Genomic DNA, 12726 nt, shown 5'->3' on the forward strand with positions numbered 1-12726 from the left:
AATTGATGCATGAGAACCAAAAAGAAGGTTTTATAAGTTAGTTTCTAATTAATTTTGTTATTGTAATGTGTGCAATTATACTATATATCACCTTTTTGGTTTTCAACATCAGTGGTGAGAATGATATGAAAATTTGGAGATGATATAATCTTCATAATATGATAAAAGAGATAACCATAACCACACAAAAAAAATGTATGAACGCAAATCAAAGCCTCTTTGCCTCAATCGTCTCTCTCGCCCAATTGCACATCACCAGAGCCTTAAATCATATCTTCTTCAGCCACTGCCACGTGTCACTCTGACCTTTAACATCCTTTATCTCTTCCCAAGTCCACTTGTGGTTTTTTTTAGATTTTTTTGTCTTCACCATTCTCTCTACTCAGACCTCTCCTTCTTCTTCTTTGATCAAACCTCGAGCTTTTTAACAATGGAGACCAGTATCGCATGCTACTCACGTGGGATCCTTCCCCCAAGCGTCTCTTCTCAACGATCCTCTACATTGGTCTCTAATTCTTCCTTCTCCTCATCCTCCAGCTTCAAGGTTCGTTTTCCTTTGTATATAACTTTTGACTTTACTCAACCACGCACGCACTTGTCACGTGTGAGTACAGAGTAGGATTTGTTTTAGTACTAGTGTTACTGATTGTGATATTTTGAAATAAGCAGCGTTTGAAATCGAGCTCAATCTTCGGAGATTCACTACGATTAGCACCAAAATCGCAGTTGAAATCCACAAAGGCTAAGAGCAATGGTGCTTCAAGTGTTACCAAATGTGAAATTGGCCAAAGCTTGGTAAAGTCTATTCAAAGGCTCAATCTTTATTCAAATTGTGTGTTTTAAAAGATTCAATCTTTGAGTTAAAGTTTCTTACTTTTTAATTTAATAGGAAGAGTTTTTGGCACAAGCAACTCCTGACAAAGGACTGAGAACTTTGCTTATGTGTATGGGAGAAGCATTGAGAACAATAGCTTTTAAAGTTAGAACAGCTTCTTGTGGTGGAACAGCTTGTGTTAATTCCTTTGGTGATGAACAACTCGCTGTTGATATGCTCGCTGATAAGCTTCTCTTTGAGGTTTTGTTACATTTTCAAATTAAATTATTTCAGAAGTTTTTGTATCAGAAAATGGATCATAAGGTTTTGCTCTGTGTATTTGTTTTATCTAGGCTTTGCAATACTCGCATGTGTGCAAGTATGCTTGCTCTGAAGAAGTACCTGAGCTTCAAGACATGGGAGGTCCAGTGGAAGGTTAGTTTACATCAATTTAACTGACTATATCGCTTCCTGAATTGTGCGGACATGTTTATCTGAAGAATATGAATATTTGTTGGACAGGTGGGTTTAGTGTTGCATTTGATCCATTGGATGGATCAAGCATTGTGGATACAAATTTCACAGTTGGAACCATATTCGGAGTTTGGCCTGGGGACAAGTTAACCGGAGTCACGGGAGGAGACCAAGTGGCTGCAGCCATGGGAATCTACGGTCCAAGAACCACTTATGTTTTGGCCATTAAGGGATTCCCAGGAACTCATGAGTTCTTGCTTCTTGATGAAGGTTTTCTAGAGTTTTTTGTCTAATCCTGGTTTATCAGGATTCCTTCTTTTGGTAGCTTTCAACTAAGCTCAAAATGTTTTTATCAGGGAAATGGCAGCATGTAAAGGAGACAACAGAGATCGCAGAAGGCAAAATGTTCTCACCAGGAAACTTAAGAGCCACATCCGACAACTCCGAATACAACACGGTTCTTTGCTTTTGATCCATCAAACTTTAATCTTTCTTGCATCTGATCCCCAATGTAAACTTTCTTAATGCTTTTCTTCTTTGTGAATTCAGCTGATTGATTACTACGTGAAAGAGAAGTACACACTGAGATACACCGGAGGAATGGTTCCTGACGTTAACCAGGTTCGTTCCTCTTTTGACACTTTAACCTGATTTCTTCTACTTGTGAATGAAACCTTGAGTTTAACAGTTTACTCTTTTTTTGCAGATTATTGTGAAGGAGAAAGGAATCTTCACCAACGTGACTTCTCCTACAGCTAAGGCAAAGTTGAGGCTGTTGTTCGAAGTGGCTCCTCTTGGTCTTCTCATAGAGAATGCTGGCGGATTCAGCAGTGATGGATACAAGTCCGTGCTAGACAAGACCATCGTCAACCTTGATGACAGAACTCAAGTTGCTTATGGCTCAAAGAACGAGATCATCCGCTTTGAAGAAACCCTTTACGGTTCATCAAGACTCAAGACTGCTCCCATTGGAGTTACCGCTTAGAACCCATTTCAAAAGAGGAAACTGAAATGTATGTTTAATTTTTCCATAAAACCGGATAATCTACTTTTCTCCCTTGGGTTATTTATAAGAGAAGCTACAAAACTATTACCAATTTTTTTAATTTTTGGCCAAACTATCTCTATTTATTTATTAAACCAAAACTTCCATAGATCATAATGAAATAAACTATTAGTTAATAACCAAACTTTATTATCATGCGATCAAAAGACAAAAACAATGTTTAAACCGAAATTAAAAGTTTCATGACTTTATTTTTGACACCAATAGAATTTGAAATTGCAAAATAGACCCGCGTAAAAAATGTGTTTACTCCACGCTCATTATCTTCACAACAGAGGAACCATCGATCTTGTGCAAAGCCACAATAGAATCTCCAGTCTTGCAAATCCCCTTCGTCTTCGCGTATCCAATAGCGAATCTTATGGTTTCCTCCGTCGATGATCCCATCGCCACCACCGGAATAATCCCACGGTAAATCAAACCACGCCTCGCCACATGAGCCACCGAGTCCGAGGTCGACGACTCGAAGTCATCTCCCTGAGCAATCTCCGGAACAACAACCGACAATATCGGAACGCTCGGCCTGTATTTAGCCACAAGTTCCGCCGTGTAACCTCCCTTGGTGAGAACGATGATCGCCGAAGCAAATACACTCTGTGCCGTCGAAACAGCGGAAGCAGCTAAGCTCTCGATTGGTGATAAAGGTAACGAGACGATTCCTAGGGTTTTCTTGTAAAGAGCGTCGTAATCGATGAACTCCTCTGCTTCTTTACAGATCCTTGACATTGTTAACACGGCTGCCTTAGGGTGAGCTCCAGCAGCGGTTTCTCCGCTAAGCATGACACAATCTGTCCCGTCAATAACAGCGTTCGCAACGTCGGTGGCTTCAGCTCTAGTCGGACGAGGAGATACTGTCATGGACTCAAGCATCTGTGTTGCTGTGACTATTGGTTTCCCAAGAGCATTAGCCATCTTGATCATTGTTTTCTGAGCAAGAAACATCTTTTCGATCGGAATCTCCATCCCAAGATCTCCTCTAGCCACCATGAATGCATCAGTATTCGCTAGAATACTCTCCAAATTCATAACGCCTTCTTGATTCTCCACCTTTGACATGAGCATGATGTTCTTTGAGTGCTCGCCAAGTAACTCCCTGACTTCGATTAGGTCAGATCCTTTACGAACAAAAGAAAGAGCGATGATGTCGATTTTGTTCGGAACTCCCCATTGCATAATGTCCTCTTTGTCTTTCGAAGTCAGTGTCGGGAGATCAACCACAATTCCAGGGAGGTTAACGTTTTTTCTTTCTCCAAGAATCGCAGAGTTCTCGCATCGGCAACGAACAAGACCGAGAGACTTGTCACAGGACAAGACAGACATAGAGATTGTGCCGTCTGAACAAAGAACCACATCACCTGGTTTGAGATCCTCTGCAAGTTTCTTGTAGCTCATGGAGATAAGGCTTGAGTCTCCTTCAATGTTGTAATCAGTTGAGATTGTGATCTCTTGACCTTGCTTTAGCTGTACCGGTTTGCCTTCTTTGAGAAACCCGGTTCGAATCTCAGGACCCTGCAAAACACCAAATTAAAAACCAGAATTAAACCCAAATCCTCAAAGCTGATATACGTATAAAGAAAAATTAAAAATAGTTAAGACGATGTTTTGATACCTTTGTGTCGAGCATAACAGCGCAGAGAATACCAGTGTTGGCCATGGCGGTTTGGAGATTATCGAGAGTCTCTTGATGGTACGAATGAGAACCATGGGAGAAATTGAACCGGGCTACGGTCATACCGGCCTTGAGAAGCTTCTCAATCATCTCCACCGATCTTGATGCAGGTCCAAGAGTACAAACAATCTTCGTCTTTGATCGAAGAGATCCTTTGGTTGCTGGTCCACCAAGTAACATCTCCATTGTGGAAGGAAGTTGAAAACTTTAGAAAGATCGCTGAGAAAAAAGATTAAAAGAGAGTTTCCAAAGAGACGAAGGAAATTGTGAGTTTGCTTGATGGACATTATGATCAACGAGGTCACGGTATTTATAGAAGAAGCGATTTGAGAATTTCCAATTTTGCGTTATGTTACATGTTCGAATTTTTCCTTTTGCTGATTTGGAATAGTACTACTTTTTTCCGAATTTTCCGGTTTGATGTGTTAGTTAATTTCCTTTTCTCTTTTTGATTTTGGCAATTCATATCTTTTCTATTTCGAACTTAACAAATATTTTTGAGGTAAACTTTAAAACATAAATGAATAATGTTAAAGTAGAAAATTGTCAATTTTACATAACGAAATAAATTATCAATCGAATGCCATAAGATTTGAGAAAATGTTAAATTATAAAAATAAAAAAAAAAATGTTGAGGTCAGTTCTCAAATATGAATTGGGCCAAATAAAGAAAAAGCCCACCAAAATCCAAATTCCGAGACGTTGTAACTTTTTTAAGTTACGAACTCCTTTTTTCTCCCAGAGAGCTCTATCGATGAAATCAACGCAACAACAAAAAAGAGTAGAATATAAAAAACAATGAAGAAACCTTATTTCTTGAAAAATCCAGTGTTTTTCTTACTTCTACTCATAACTCTTTCTTCCCTAACTATACTCATCTTCTCTTTTCTTAAATTACCGGAAACACCTCTCGCCGCCGGTAACCACCTCCGCGAACTCCGGTACGAGCTCACCGATGAAGTCGGATACTTCGGGAAGATGATGATCGAAATGCTACCCGAAGATCTGGTTTTCACAGCATTCGTACCGTCCGACAGAGCATTCCGCCGGGATCTAGGGCTCAAATCTAACAACAGCCGTCAGATCAAATCCCTTGCAGACGACGACGACGAAGACGGAGATAACACATACGCCGTCGTGTCGAGGATCATGGGTTTCGCGGTGGTTCCTTACAAAGTGGAAGAAGCAGACATAAGGAACGGAGAAACGGCGTCGTATGAGTCGTTGAGTGGTTTCACACTTAAGATTTGGAGAAAGAGAAATAGTGGTGGATTGGTCGTTAATGGCATCGAGACAGAGAAGATGGGGTTTGTAAAGAGAGGGAAGATCATAGCGCATATTATGAATGGTGTTGTAATGGATTCTGATTTCGCACAGTCTCTTGCTTCTTCTACTCCTCAAGACGAAGATGAAGAACCATAGAAGAAGAAGACCACGACATTAGTCTCTCTTGTAACATACCAAAGGAAAACAAAAAGTTGATTTGACTAAACAGAATATTATTGACTTAATGATCCAATCAAACTTTTAATCATCATTTTATTTTCCTTACATTGGTGATGAATACTACTAATTATTTCGTTTATGTACTTTCAAAATGTTATTTCTGCTTAAAATAGAATGAATTTGGATTCTACAGTCTTCCACAGTTCCACTCTTCATGATTGAGTTGGATTAGTTACAGAATTACTACTATAATTGTAAGTTGACATTTTGTCGCCATTGAGTCTCTTTTAGCGTTTTTATTCTTTTAACCCGTTCTATAAAATAAGCTATTTTCCGTTTTCCTCCCTCCAAGCTATGTTTGGGTTCTGTGTTGTTGTTCTTCGATTCCAACCAAAACCAAGTTTCAATAAGAAAACATTAAGATGACCAAATAAAAAAAGTTATTTCTTTAGAAACCAAACATAAATGTAAAAAAAAAAAAAAAAAATTATCTGAGAAAAACTTAAGTGGGACCCGCTTTTGAGTCTATGAAAGTTTCCCACGTCATCATGAAATCGGGAAAACGTCGCGATCGTGGTAACGAACCTAACATGAACCGTTTAGATTATTACACGTGGTGGTCTGGTTTCTTCTCACTGTGCACCGCGTTACACCAGAAAATTTATTCATCGTCTCTGATCTGCGATAATTCGCCGAAGTGAATTTTTTCAGAGAAAGACGATTACAGACTGAGTCTACTCGCTCTTGAGTCTTGACACGGGTTTGACTTCTGAGTCGTCTTTCTTCTTCTCTCCTTATTCAATCATCCGCGTATTTCAATTTGGGAAACCTTAAATTTTACTGTGATATGGGAGGAGGAGATGTGAGTAAAGAGATGGGAACTTGTTCATTAGCGTATCGCCGTGGAGATCAGAAATTACGAAAGTTCGTGACGGCGAGAAGTACTAAGTTTCTTCTATTCTGCTGCATCGCTTTCGCTTTCGTCACAATCGTTTGCCGATCTTCTCGTCCTTGGGTTAACAGTTCAATCGCCGTCGCGGATCGGGTCTCTGGATCAAGGTGTGTGTACTGTTACACAAAACGTTATTCAAGTTTTTGTTTTTTCTAAATGGGTCTTCTTTGATTTGGATCTCTAAATGGTAAACCATAGGTGAAGACTAGATTCTTTATTAGGAAAGGAAATTTATGGAAAGTTATATTTTTGATGAATTGCTATTAATTAAAAGCTAAGGACTCGCTTTGAACTTTTGTTTTTGCCAGATTCGTATACACTATCTTGGGTTTGTTTTAGAACAAGGAAAGAATCTTCTGGGTTTTTTTTTTTTTTTTTTTTTTGTCTCCATTCACTATATAAAGATTTTGTGTTTTTGTTTCTCAGCTCTGTCTATAACCAAACTAGGTGTTCTTAAGCTTAATGAATATATTAGGTGTATGAATGCAGAAGCTATAGAGATTCTCTGTTTTGTAGTGAATGAAATTTATAAACTTTCTATGGTAAGCTGGTGGTGAGTGGTGTAATCATTTTTGTGAATATTTAGCCCTGAACCTGAAAATTGTATCTTGCTATGTTAAGCTAATCACATGGTACATACTATTATTTGCATAAAAGAAAGATGCATATGTAGGGTATGTGTAGGGGTTACTGGGTTAGGACTAGGCCTCGGCATAAAAACCGTACCCGAATACCCAACTCGGAACCCGACCCGAAAAACCGGGTTCGGGTTGGGTATGGGTTTGTCTATAAAACCCTATTGGGTTCTATTTTCTAATACCCGTGGGTTCAGGTTAGGGTCGGGTAATACCGGGTATCCGTTTGGGTACCCATTAAACCCAAACATATAAACATATTTATAATATTTATCATTAATATAATACAATTACCCCAAAATTATGATTATAATTTTGAATATTTCATTTAGTTTTATACCTAAATATCAAAAATAATCAAAATATCTAAAATATTTTGTTATGTAAGTCAAAATTTAACTAAATTTATTTAAATTTAATTATATTTTTTCGGGTACCCGGTAGTTCGGGTACTAATCTGGTTCTAAAATTTGTAACCCAAACCGACCCGAACCCGATAGTACCCAAACCGAATCGAACCCATATATCTAAAAATACCCAATGGGTTCTATTTTTCTAAACCCGTTTACCCGAACCCGAATGGGTTACCCGAATGCCCAGTCCTAACTTAGGACTAATGGAGTGGAATTTTCTGTTTAGGTGGTTGGCCTGTTGAGAAAAATTTTGTTCTTTTTTGTCTAATTTAATGGGTTTCATATTAAATCTGCAGGAAAGGTTATACACTTCTGATGAACACATGGAAGAGATATGATCTCTTAAAGAAGTCTGTTTCACACTATGCATCATGTTCTAGGCTTGACTCTATCCACATTGTATGGAGTGAACCTAACCCTCCTTCAGATTCTCTTAAGGAGTATCTTCAGAATGTTCTGAAGAAAAAATCAAGAGATGGGCATGAGGTTGAACTGAGATTTGATATCAACAAAGAAGACAGTTTGAACAACAGATTTAAAGAGATTAAAGACTTGAAAACTGACGCTGTCTTCTCAATAGATGATGATATCATATTCCCTTGTCATACGGTAGATTTTGCATTCAACGTTTGGGAGAGTGCTCCAGATACAATGGTGGGGTTTGTGCCCCGTGTGCACTGGCCTGAAAAATCGGTATGTTCACTTTTTATTGTTGAGTATCCTAAAGAAGCTTCTTTATCAAATAACAGTACCAAAATAGTAAAAATGTTTCTCTTCAGGTTGTTTGCTATTAGGGACCTTTTAACTGATCTGAAAATCATAGATCCCTCCATTAATTAAATTAAGTAGTTAATCATCTATCTTCCTCCATCCCTATGATCTAACAGCTAGTATTACTATTGAAAGAACTCTGTACATGGTGTTGGAATTGGTTATATCATCTTCTTTCATCATTTAAAGAAACTCAGCGTACTACGTGAAAGTTGACTTCAATTTTCTGCAGAATGATAAAGCCAATTACTACACTTACAGCGGGTGGTGGTCTGTTTGGTGGAGTGGTACATATAGTATGGTACTCTCAAAGGCAGCCTTCTTCCACAAAAAGTACCTCAGCCTTTATACAAATAGCATGCCGGCATCAATCAGGGAATTCACAACCAAGAACAGGTTCCTTATCACTTTCATTACCTCTTTGTGTTTTTTTTTTTTGAATTCCTGAATGTGATTAAAATGTACTCCACCTAAGTGTGAGCTTTATCTAATAACAGGAACTGTGAAGATATTGCAATGTCCTTCCTGGTCGCAAATGCTACAAACGCTCCTGCTATATGGGTGAAAGGTAATTTTAAATCGCAGGCCACTTTGAGAACCATGTATTGCCATATGATTCTGATAAACTTTGATGATGAAGAGCATATCCTCCTCTTTTTGGCCTGTTTTTGTAGGTAAAATATATGAAATCGGTTCAACTGGAATTAGTAGCATAGGAGGGCACACAGAGAAAAGAACGCACTGCGTAAATCGGTTTGTAGCAGAATTCGGGAAAATGCCGCTTGTATACTCTTCCATGAAAGCCGTGGATAGCCGCAATTTATGGTTCTGGTGATTTGCTTCTTTCGCATGGTGGTACATTTCTGCTTTCTCTTCCACTGGTTACTAGTACTACTACACTTTCACGTTCTAGCTATCGATGGGTTTGACGCCAAGTAAGAGTTCAAAACAGAGAACTGATCTTACTTTTACGGGAAGATAGAAGATAGAGAACAAGAGTTTAGAATTGGTGGCTCATGGGGTTTCTCACAGCATCTTACAGAGAGAGATAGTAGTAGCCTAGTGTATGGTGTACCCTCATTGTACCTTTTGTAACATTGTAACTTGTAACATCTGATGTTGTAAAACTATTGTTGTTGTGCTAAAAAAATGAGTTATGTATTCATACACTGATCGTTACATGCATACAAAAATTTCGGTAGTGTTACATCTGTAGATAGTATTCGTTAACCGTTGTGTCAGTGTCTCCCATTGCAACCCAATTGGTTCCAGAACTCTCCCAGAAAAGTCTTTGCAGCATCTAGACTCGGGTAATACGGTGGCTCCATAAACACCTGAGTCAGCGAATCACACGACTCGTGATTCGCCGCTGTTCTATTCGCATTAGCCTCCGCACTCCCCATCATAGTCGCCACCAACTTCTGGTACCCGAAAAAGAATCTCTTGGCCGCAGACTCCACCGCCTGCATTCCCTGAAGCAAATGTATCTTCTCGTACTCTGTCTTCCTCGAGTAAAGCTTCATTGCTGCCTCCTGCAACCTCGGACCTCCGGTGGGATCCACCTCAACTTCAAGCACAGCTGGCACTTTCTGTCTCAGCTCTTTGGACATCTTAGCCATCTCCACTAACCCTTTTGACCAGAAACAAAACGCGTCGTCTTGAGACGTGGATTTGATCTGTAACTGTTTCTTCACCTTCAAGAAATCTTCAGGATCCATCAGAATGTGTAAATCTTCGATCTCTGCCAAAAGCTTCCAGATTCTCTCTAGCAAGTACACGTCGAAAGAAGCTTTCTCGAACTTTCCATCTTCGATAGTCGACTCGATTCGGTTTAAAAGATTCACAGAAACGTAAATCCAAGATTCAAGAATCTGATGGATAGTGTAGAGCATTTGATTCTCTTGGTTCTCGATGTGATCGGAGTAAGGATTGTTCTTGAGGCTACGGTTTTCCGGCGACAAACGGCGTCGTATTGAAGATACGGTTTTCCGGCGAGGTTTGGCTCTCCTAAACCGAGCGTATACTTACACCAACGCATCTCATTCTCGATCGTAGACAAAATCTTCTGTCCAATGCTCTCCGATGTACGACACGTGGCGATCTCCGAGAGCAAGCTCAACGAGCTCCAGCCGTTGCTGACCGGAGCAGCCGATACGTTCTCGTTCCCGTCGTCGTAGTAGTTATCATCCTCGCAGATAGCCGCCACGAGTTTGATCTGGCTCGTGGAGAGCGAATCCAACCGTCGGATCCACTCGCGGCGGTTTACGTAAGGACGTGTGTCAGAAGCAACGGTGAGGATTAAACGGAAAGTGATCTCGAGAGCTTGAAGAGATGGTTTGAGAACTGGCTCAGAGATCCAGCGAGGGTAATCGATAGAGGACCAGAGGATTCTAAGTTCAGGCAAACGGAGGTAAAGCTCGTAAGCAGAGCAAGCGGCGGAGGAGGCGGACGAGATTGGAGATGACACTGAGGAGAGCTTACACGGCTCCGGAATGGTGACGTGGAGCTTGTTGGGAGATGGCATCTTCCTCCTCTGTAAATCCAAATCAGCCATTTCTATTAGTTTGATGAATATAAGAATGAGGAGGATAAAAATGTTTTGTATATATATATATAGATGGAGAGATGTGAAGAAGGAAACGGATAGGAAAAAAAAGAAGAAAGACGTCATTATGTGGAAACACACATACTCCGTTTGAAAGTCAACGTACAACAACGGCTGTTTCCTGTCTTTTTTTTTTTTTTTTTGCTGTCGGTTTTATAATTTCTTTCTATTATTTTGGAATAGTGGAAATCTATTTTTCTCTTTTATTTACGTATATTGACGAATACAATTAGTTTATTAGTACATACGATACGATACGTTTTCCTTATTCGTATGGAATTATTCAAAATCTTTCTTGATTTAGAAATTTTCTTTTCTCCTTTATTTAAACTGTAAATATTCTATTGCATTCTTTTTCTCTATACATAAACAATACTGTAAACATAAAGTTTGTTCATAAATTACCGGATAATTGCCGTTCCATACAAATTAATGAAAATATAAACAAATTATGTGGAAAGAACAACTTAAATAAGAATAATATTCTTTGTTTTCTCAATTTTAATTGTATTTATTATTTATTTTAATAAATAAGTTTATTATAACCATTGCATATAATATACTTTATATTTTAGGAAGATCAGATATTCTGTTCAGAATCTAGCTACTTAAAGAGTTAAGACTGCTCATATTGCATTGTAGTAATATTTCATATACAGATTTAATAAATTTATTGATTAGATATTTGTTATAAATACGGATAGGAATGGATAGTGAATCCAATTAGTTGTCGCACTCATTAAGTAATGAGGTTTGGTCGGAATCCGTATCGATAGCGTTTAGGACTTTTGGGAGAAGAGAGTGGAAAGGGTCTTCTAGCGCTAGCCTTTGACTTTGGTCTTCCTCTTTTGTGTAAACTTCAACATTCCCGTATGTTACGTTTCAATTATAAAATCATCTTAAACAAAAATTGTCGGTGTCGTCTTTATTCATTACTAACAAGGAAAAATAGTACTATTGATTTGGTTTATTAATTTGAAAACATCCCTATCTTCTTCAATCTTTGAAAGTTATTTGTTCTTATCGTATCTACTTAAAAGCAACAGATCTTTGAAAGTTATGCAGCTATACCACATACAGAAATATTCAAAATTCTATCTAACTACATACCTTTTAATTTTTTAACACATTCTTTAAATTTACAGCAATAAATATCCAATCTTAATTAAATAATTACTTTTAGTACATTTAGAAAGTGGTCTATCCCATTCCCATCTAATTCAAAATACAATATTTAAGGGTTTTATAATATACTGTTTTCTTCTTCCAAATCTATCATACTCAACAAATGGTGTAGGCTAAATATATACTTAACTTTCAGAAATTAAATTAGAGTATGGTCGGTGTCATATACTTTTACTGTATCTCGTAGCTTCGACTTTGGAGTGGTTTAATTTATGGTAGGATATATAATAGTGGACACCTTAGAACGTGGTTTCAAATGAAAGGTTGTCCGTAAATTGGTTGGAGTCTTAAGGATATGTAAAGGCAAAACGTAGGTTATTGAGTTTTTTTTGTCTCACTAATCATATTGGAATTAAGGCATGAAAAATATTACACTAAAACAATTATTGACGGTATAAAATAAAATATGACTGGGACATACAATGTTCCATAATCCTTGACTTCGAATTGAACCAATAAAGAGAGAAAAAAAGGAAAATTATTGCTTAGCTGTTGTGATCTGTGAACACTGAACATAAGTCATCGGCAAAAGTTGTGGTTATTGAAACGAATGGGAACACATTCAATTGAACTATGATCCAATAACGGAATTGGAGAAATCATCATATTGGAACAATATACTAATTTTCCTTTCGTATAGGCCACCTGTCGTATAGACAATATACTAATTGATAAAGATAAAATGTACAGTCGACA

General features: G+C 38.2%; 5 protein-coding genes across 5 annotated transcripts; 3 read left to right on the top strand and 2 right to left on the bottom strand.

Annotated features, from left to right (window-relative positions):
• The first annotated feature begins 59 nt into the window (after positions 1-59).
• On the top strand, positions 60-2394 carry LOC104791872 (sedoheptulose-1,7-bisphosphatase, chloroplastic-like). The gene is made up of 8 exons (XM_010517866.2): positions 60-544; positions 670-795; positions 890-1075; positions 1168-1249; positions 1337-1558; positions 1645-1745; positions 1838-1909; positions 1995-2394. The coding sequence occupies exons 1-8, from the start codon at positions 194-196 to the stop codon at positions 2271-2273; spliced, it is 1419 nt and encodes a 472-aa protein (XP_010516168.1). The 5' UTR covers positions 60-193; the 3' UTR covers positions 2274-2394.
• Positions 2395-2460: 66 nt separating this feature from the next.
• LOC104791873 (pyruvate kinase, cytosolic isozyme-like) lies at positions 2461-4308 on the bottom strand. Its single transcript, XM_010517867.2, has 2 exons — positions 3964-4308; positions 2461-3863 (listed from the first exon to the last, which is right to left on the bottom strand). The coding sequence occupies exons 1-2, from the start codon at positions 4207-4209 to the stop codon at positions 2601-2603; spliced, it is 1509 nt and encodes a 502-aa protein (XP_010516169.2). The 5' UTR covers positions 4210-4308; the 3' UTR covers positions 2461-2600.
• A 462-nt stretch (positions 4309-4770) lies between these two features.
• Positions 4771-5657, top strand: LOC104791874 (uncharacterized). The gene has a single exon (XM_010517869.3). The coding sequence runs from the start codon at positions 4822-4824 to the stop codon at positions 5443-5445; it is 624 nt and encodes a 207-aa protein (XP_010516171.1). The 5' UTR covers positions 4771-4821; the 3' UTR covers positions 5446-5657.
• A 368-nt stretch (positions 5658-6025) lies between these two features.
• Positions 6026-9405, top strand: LOC104791876 (glycosylinositol phosphorylceramide mannosyl transferase 1). Its single transcript, XM_010517871.2, has 5 exons — positions 6026-6528; positions 7766-8162; positions 8473-8636; positions 8738-8808; positions 8915-9405. Exons 1-5 carry the CDS (start codon positions 6317-6319, stop codon positions 9073-9075), a joined length of 1005 nt encoding a protein of 334 aa, XP_010516173.2. The 5' UTR covers positions 6026-6316; the 3' UTR covers positions 9076-9405.
• Positions 9377-10873, bottom strand: LOC104791875 (nematode resistance protein-like HSPRO1). Its single transcript, XM_010517870.2, is given in 2 exon segments — positions 9377-10194; positions 10197-10873. Coding segments are annotated over 2 exon segments (1314 nt in total). The 5' UTR covers positions 10795-10873; the 3' UTR covers positions 9377-9478.
• Positions 10874-12726: the final 1853 nt, after the last annotated feature.

This window comes from Camelina sativa, chromosome 6, assembly GCF_030686135.1.
Source record: "Camelina sativa cultivar CO46 ecotype springtype chromosome 6, ASM3068613v1".
NCBI classification, from domain to species: domain Eukaryota; kingdom Viridiplantae; phylum Streptophyta; class Magnoliopsida; order Brassicales; family Brassicaceae; genus Camelina; species Camelina sativa.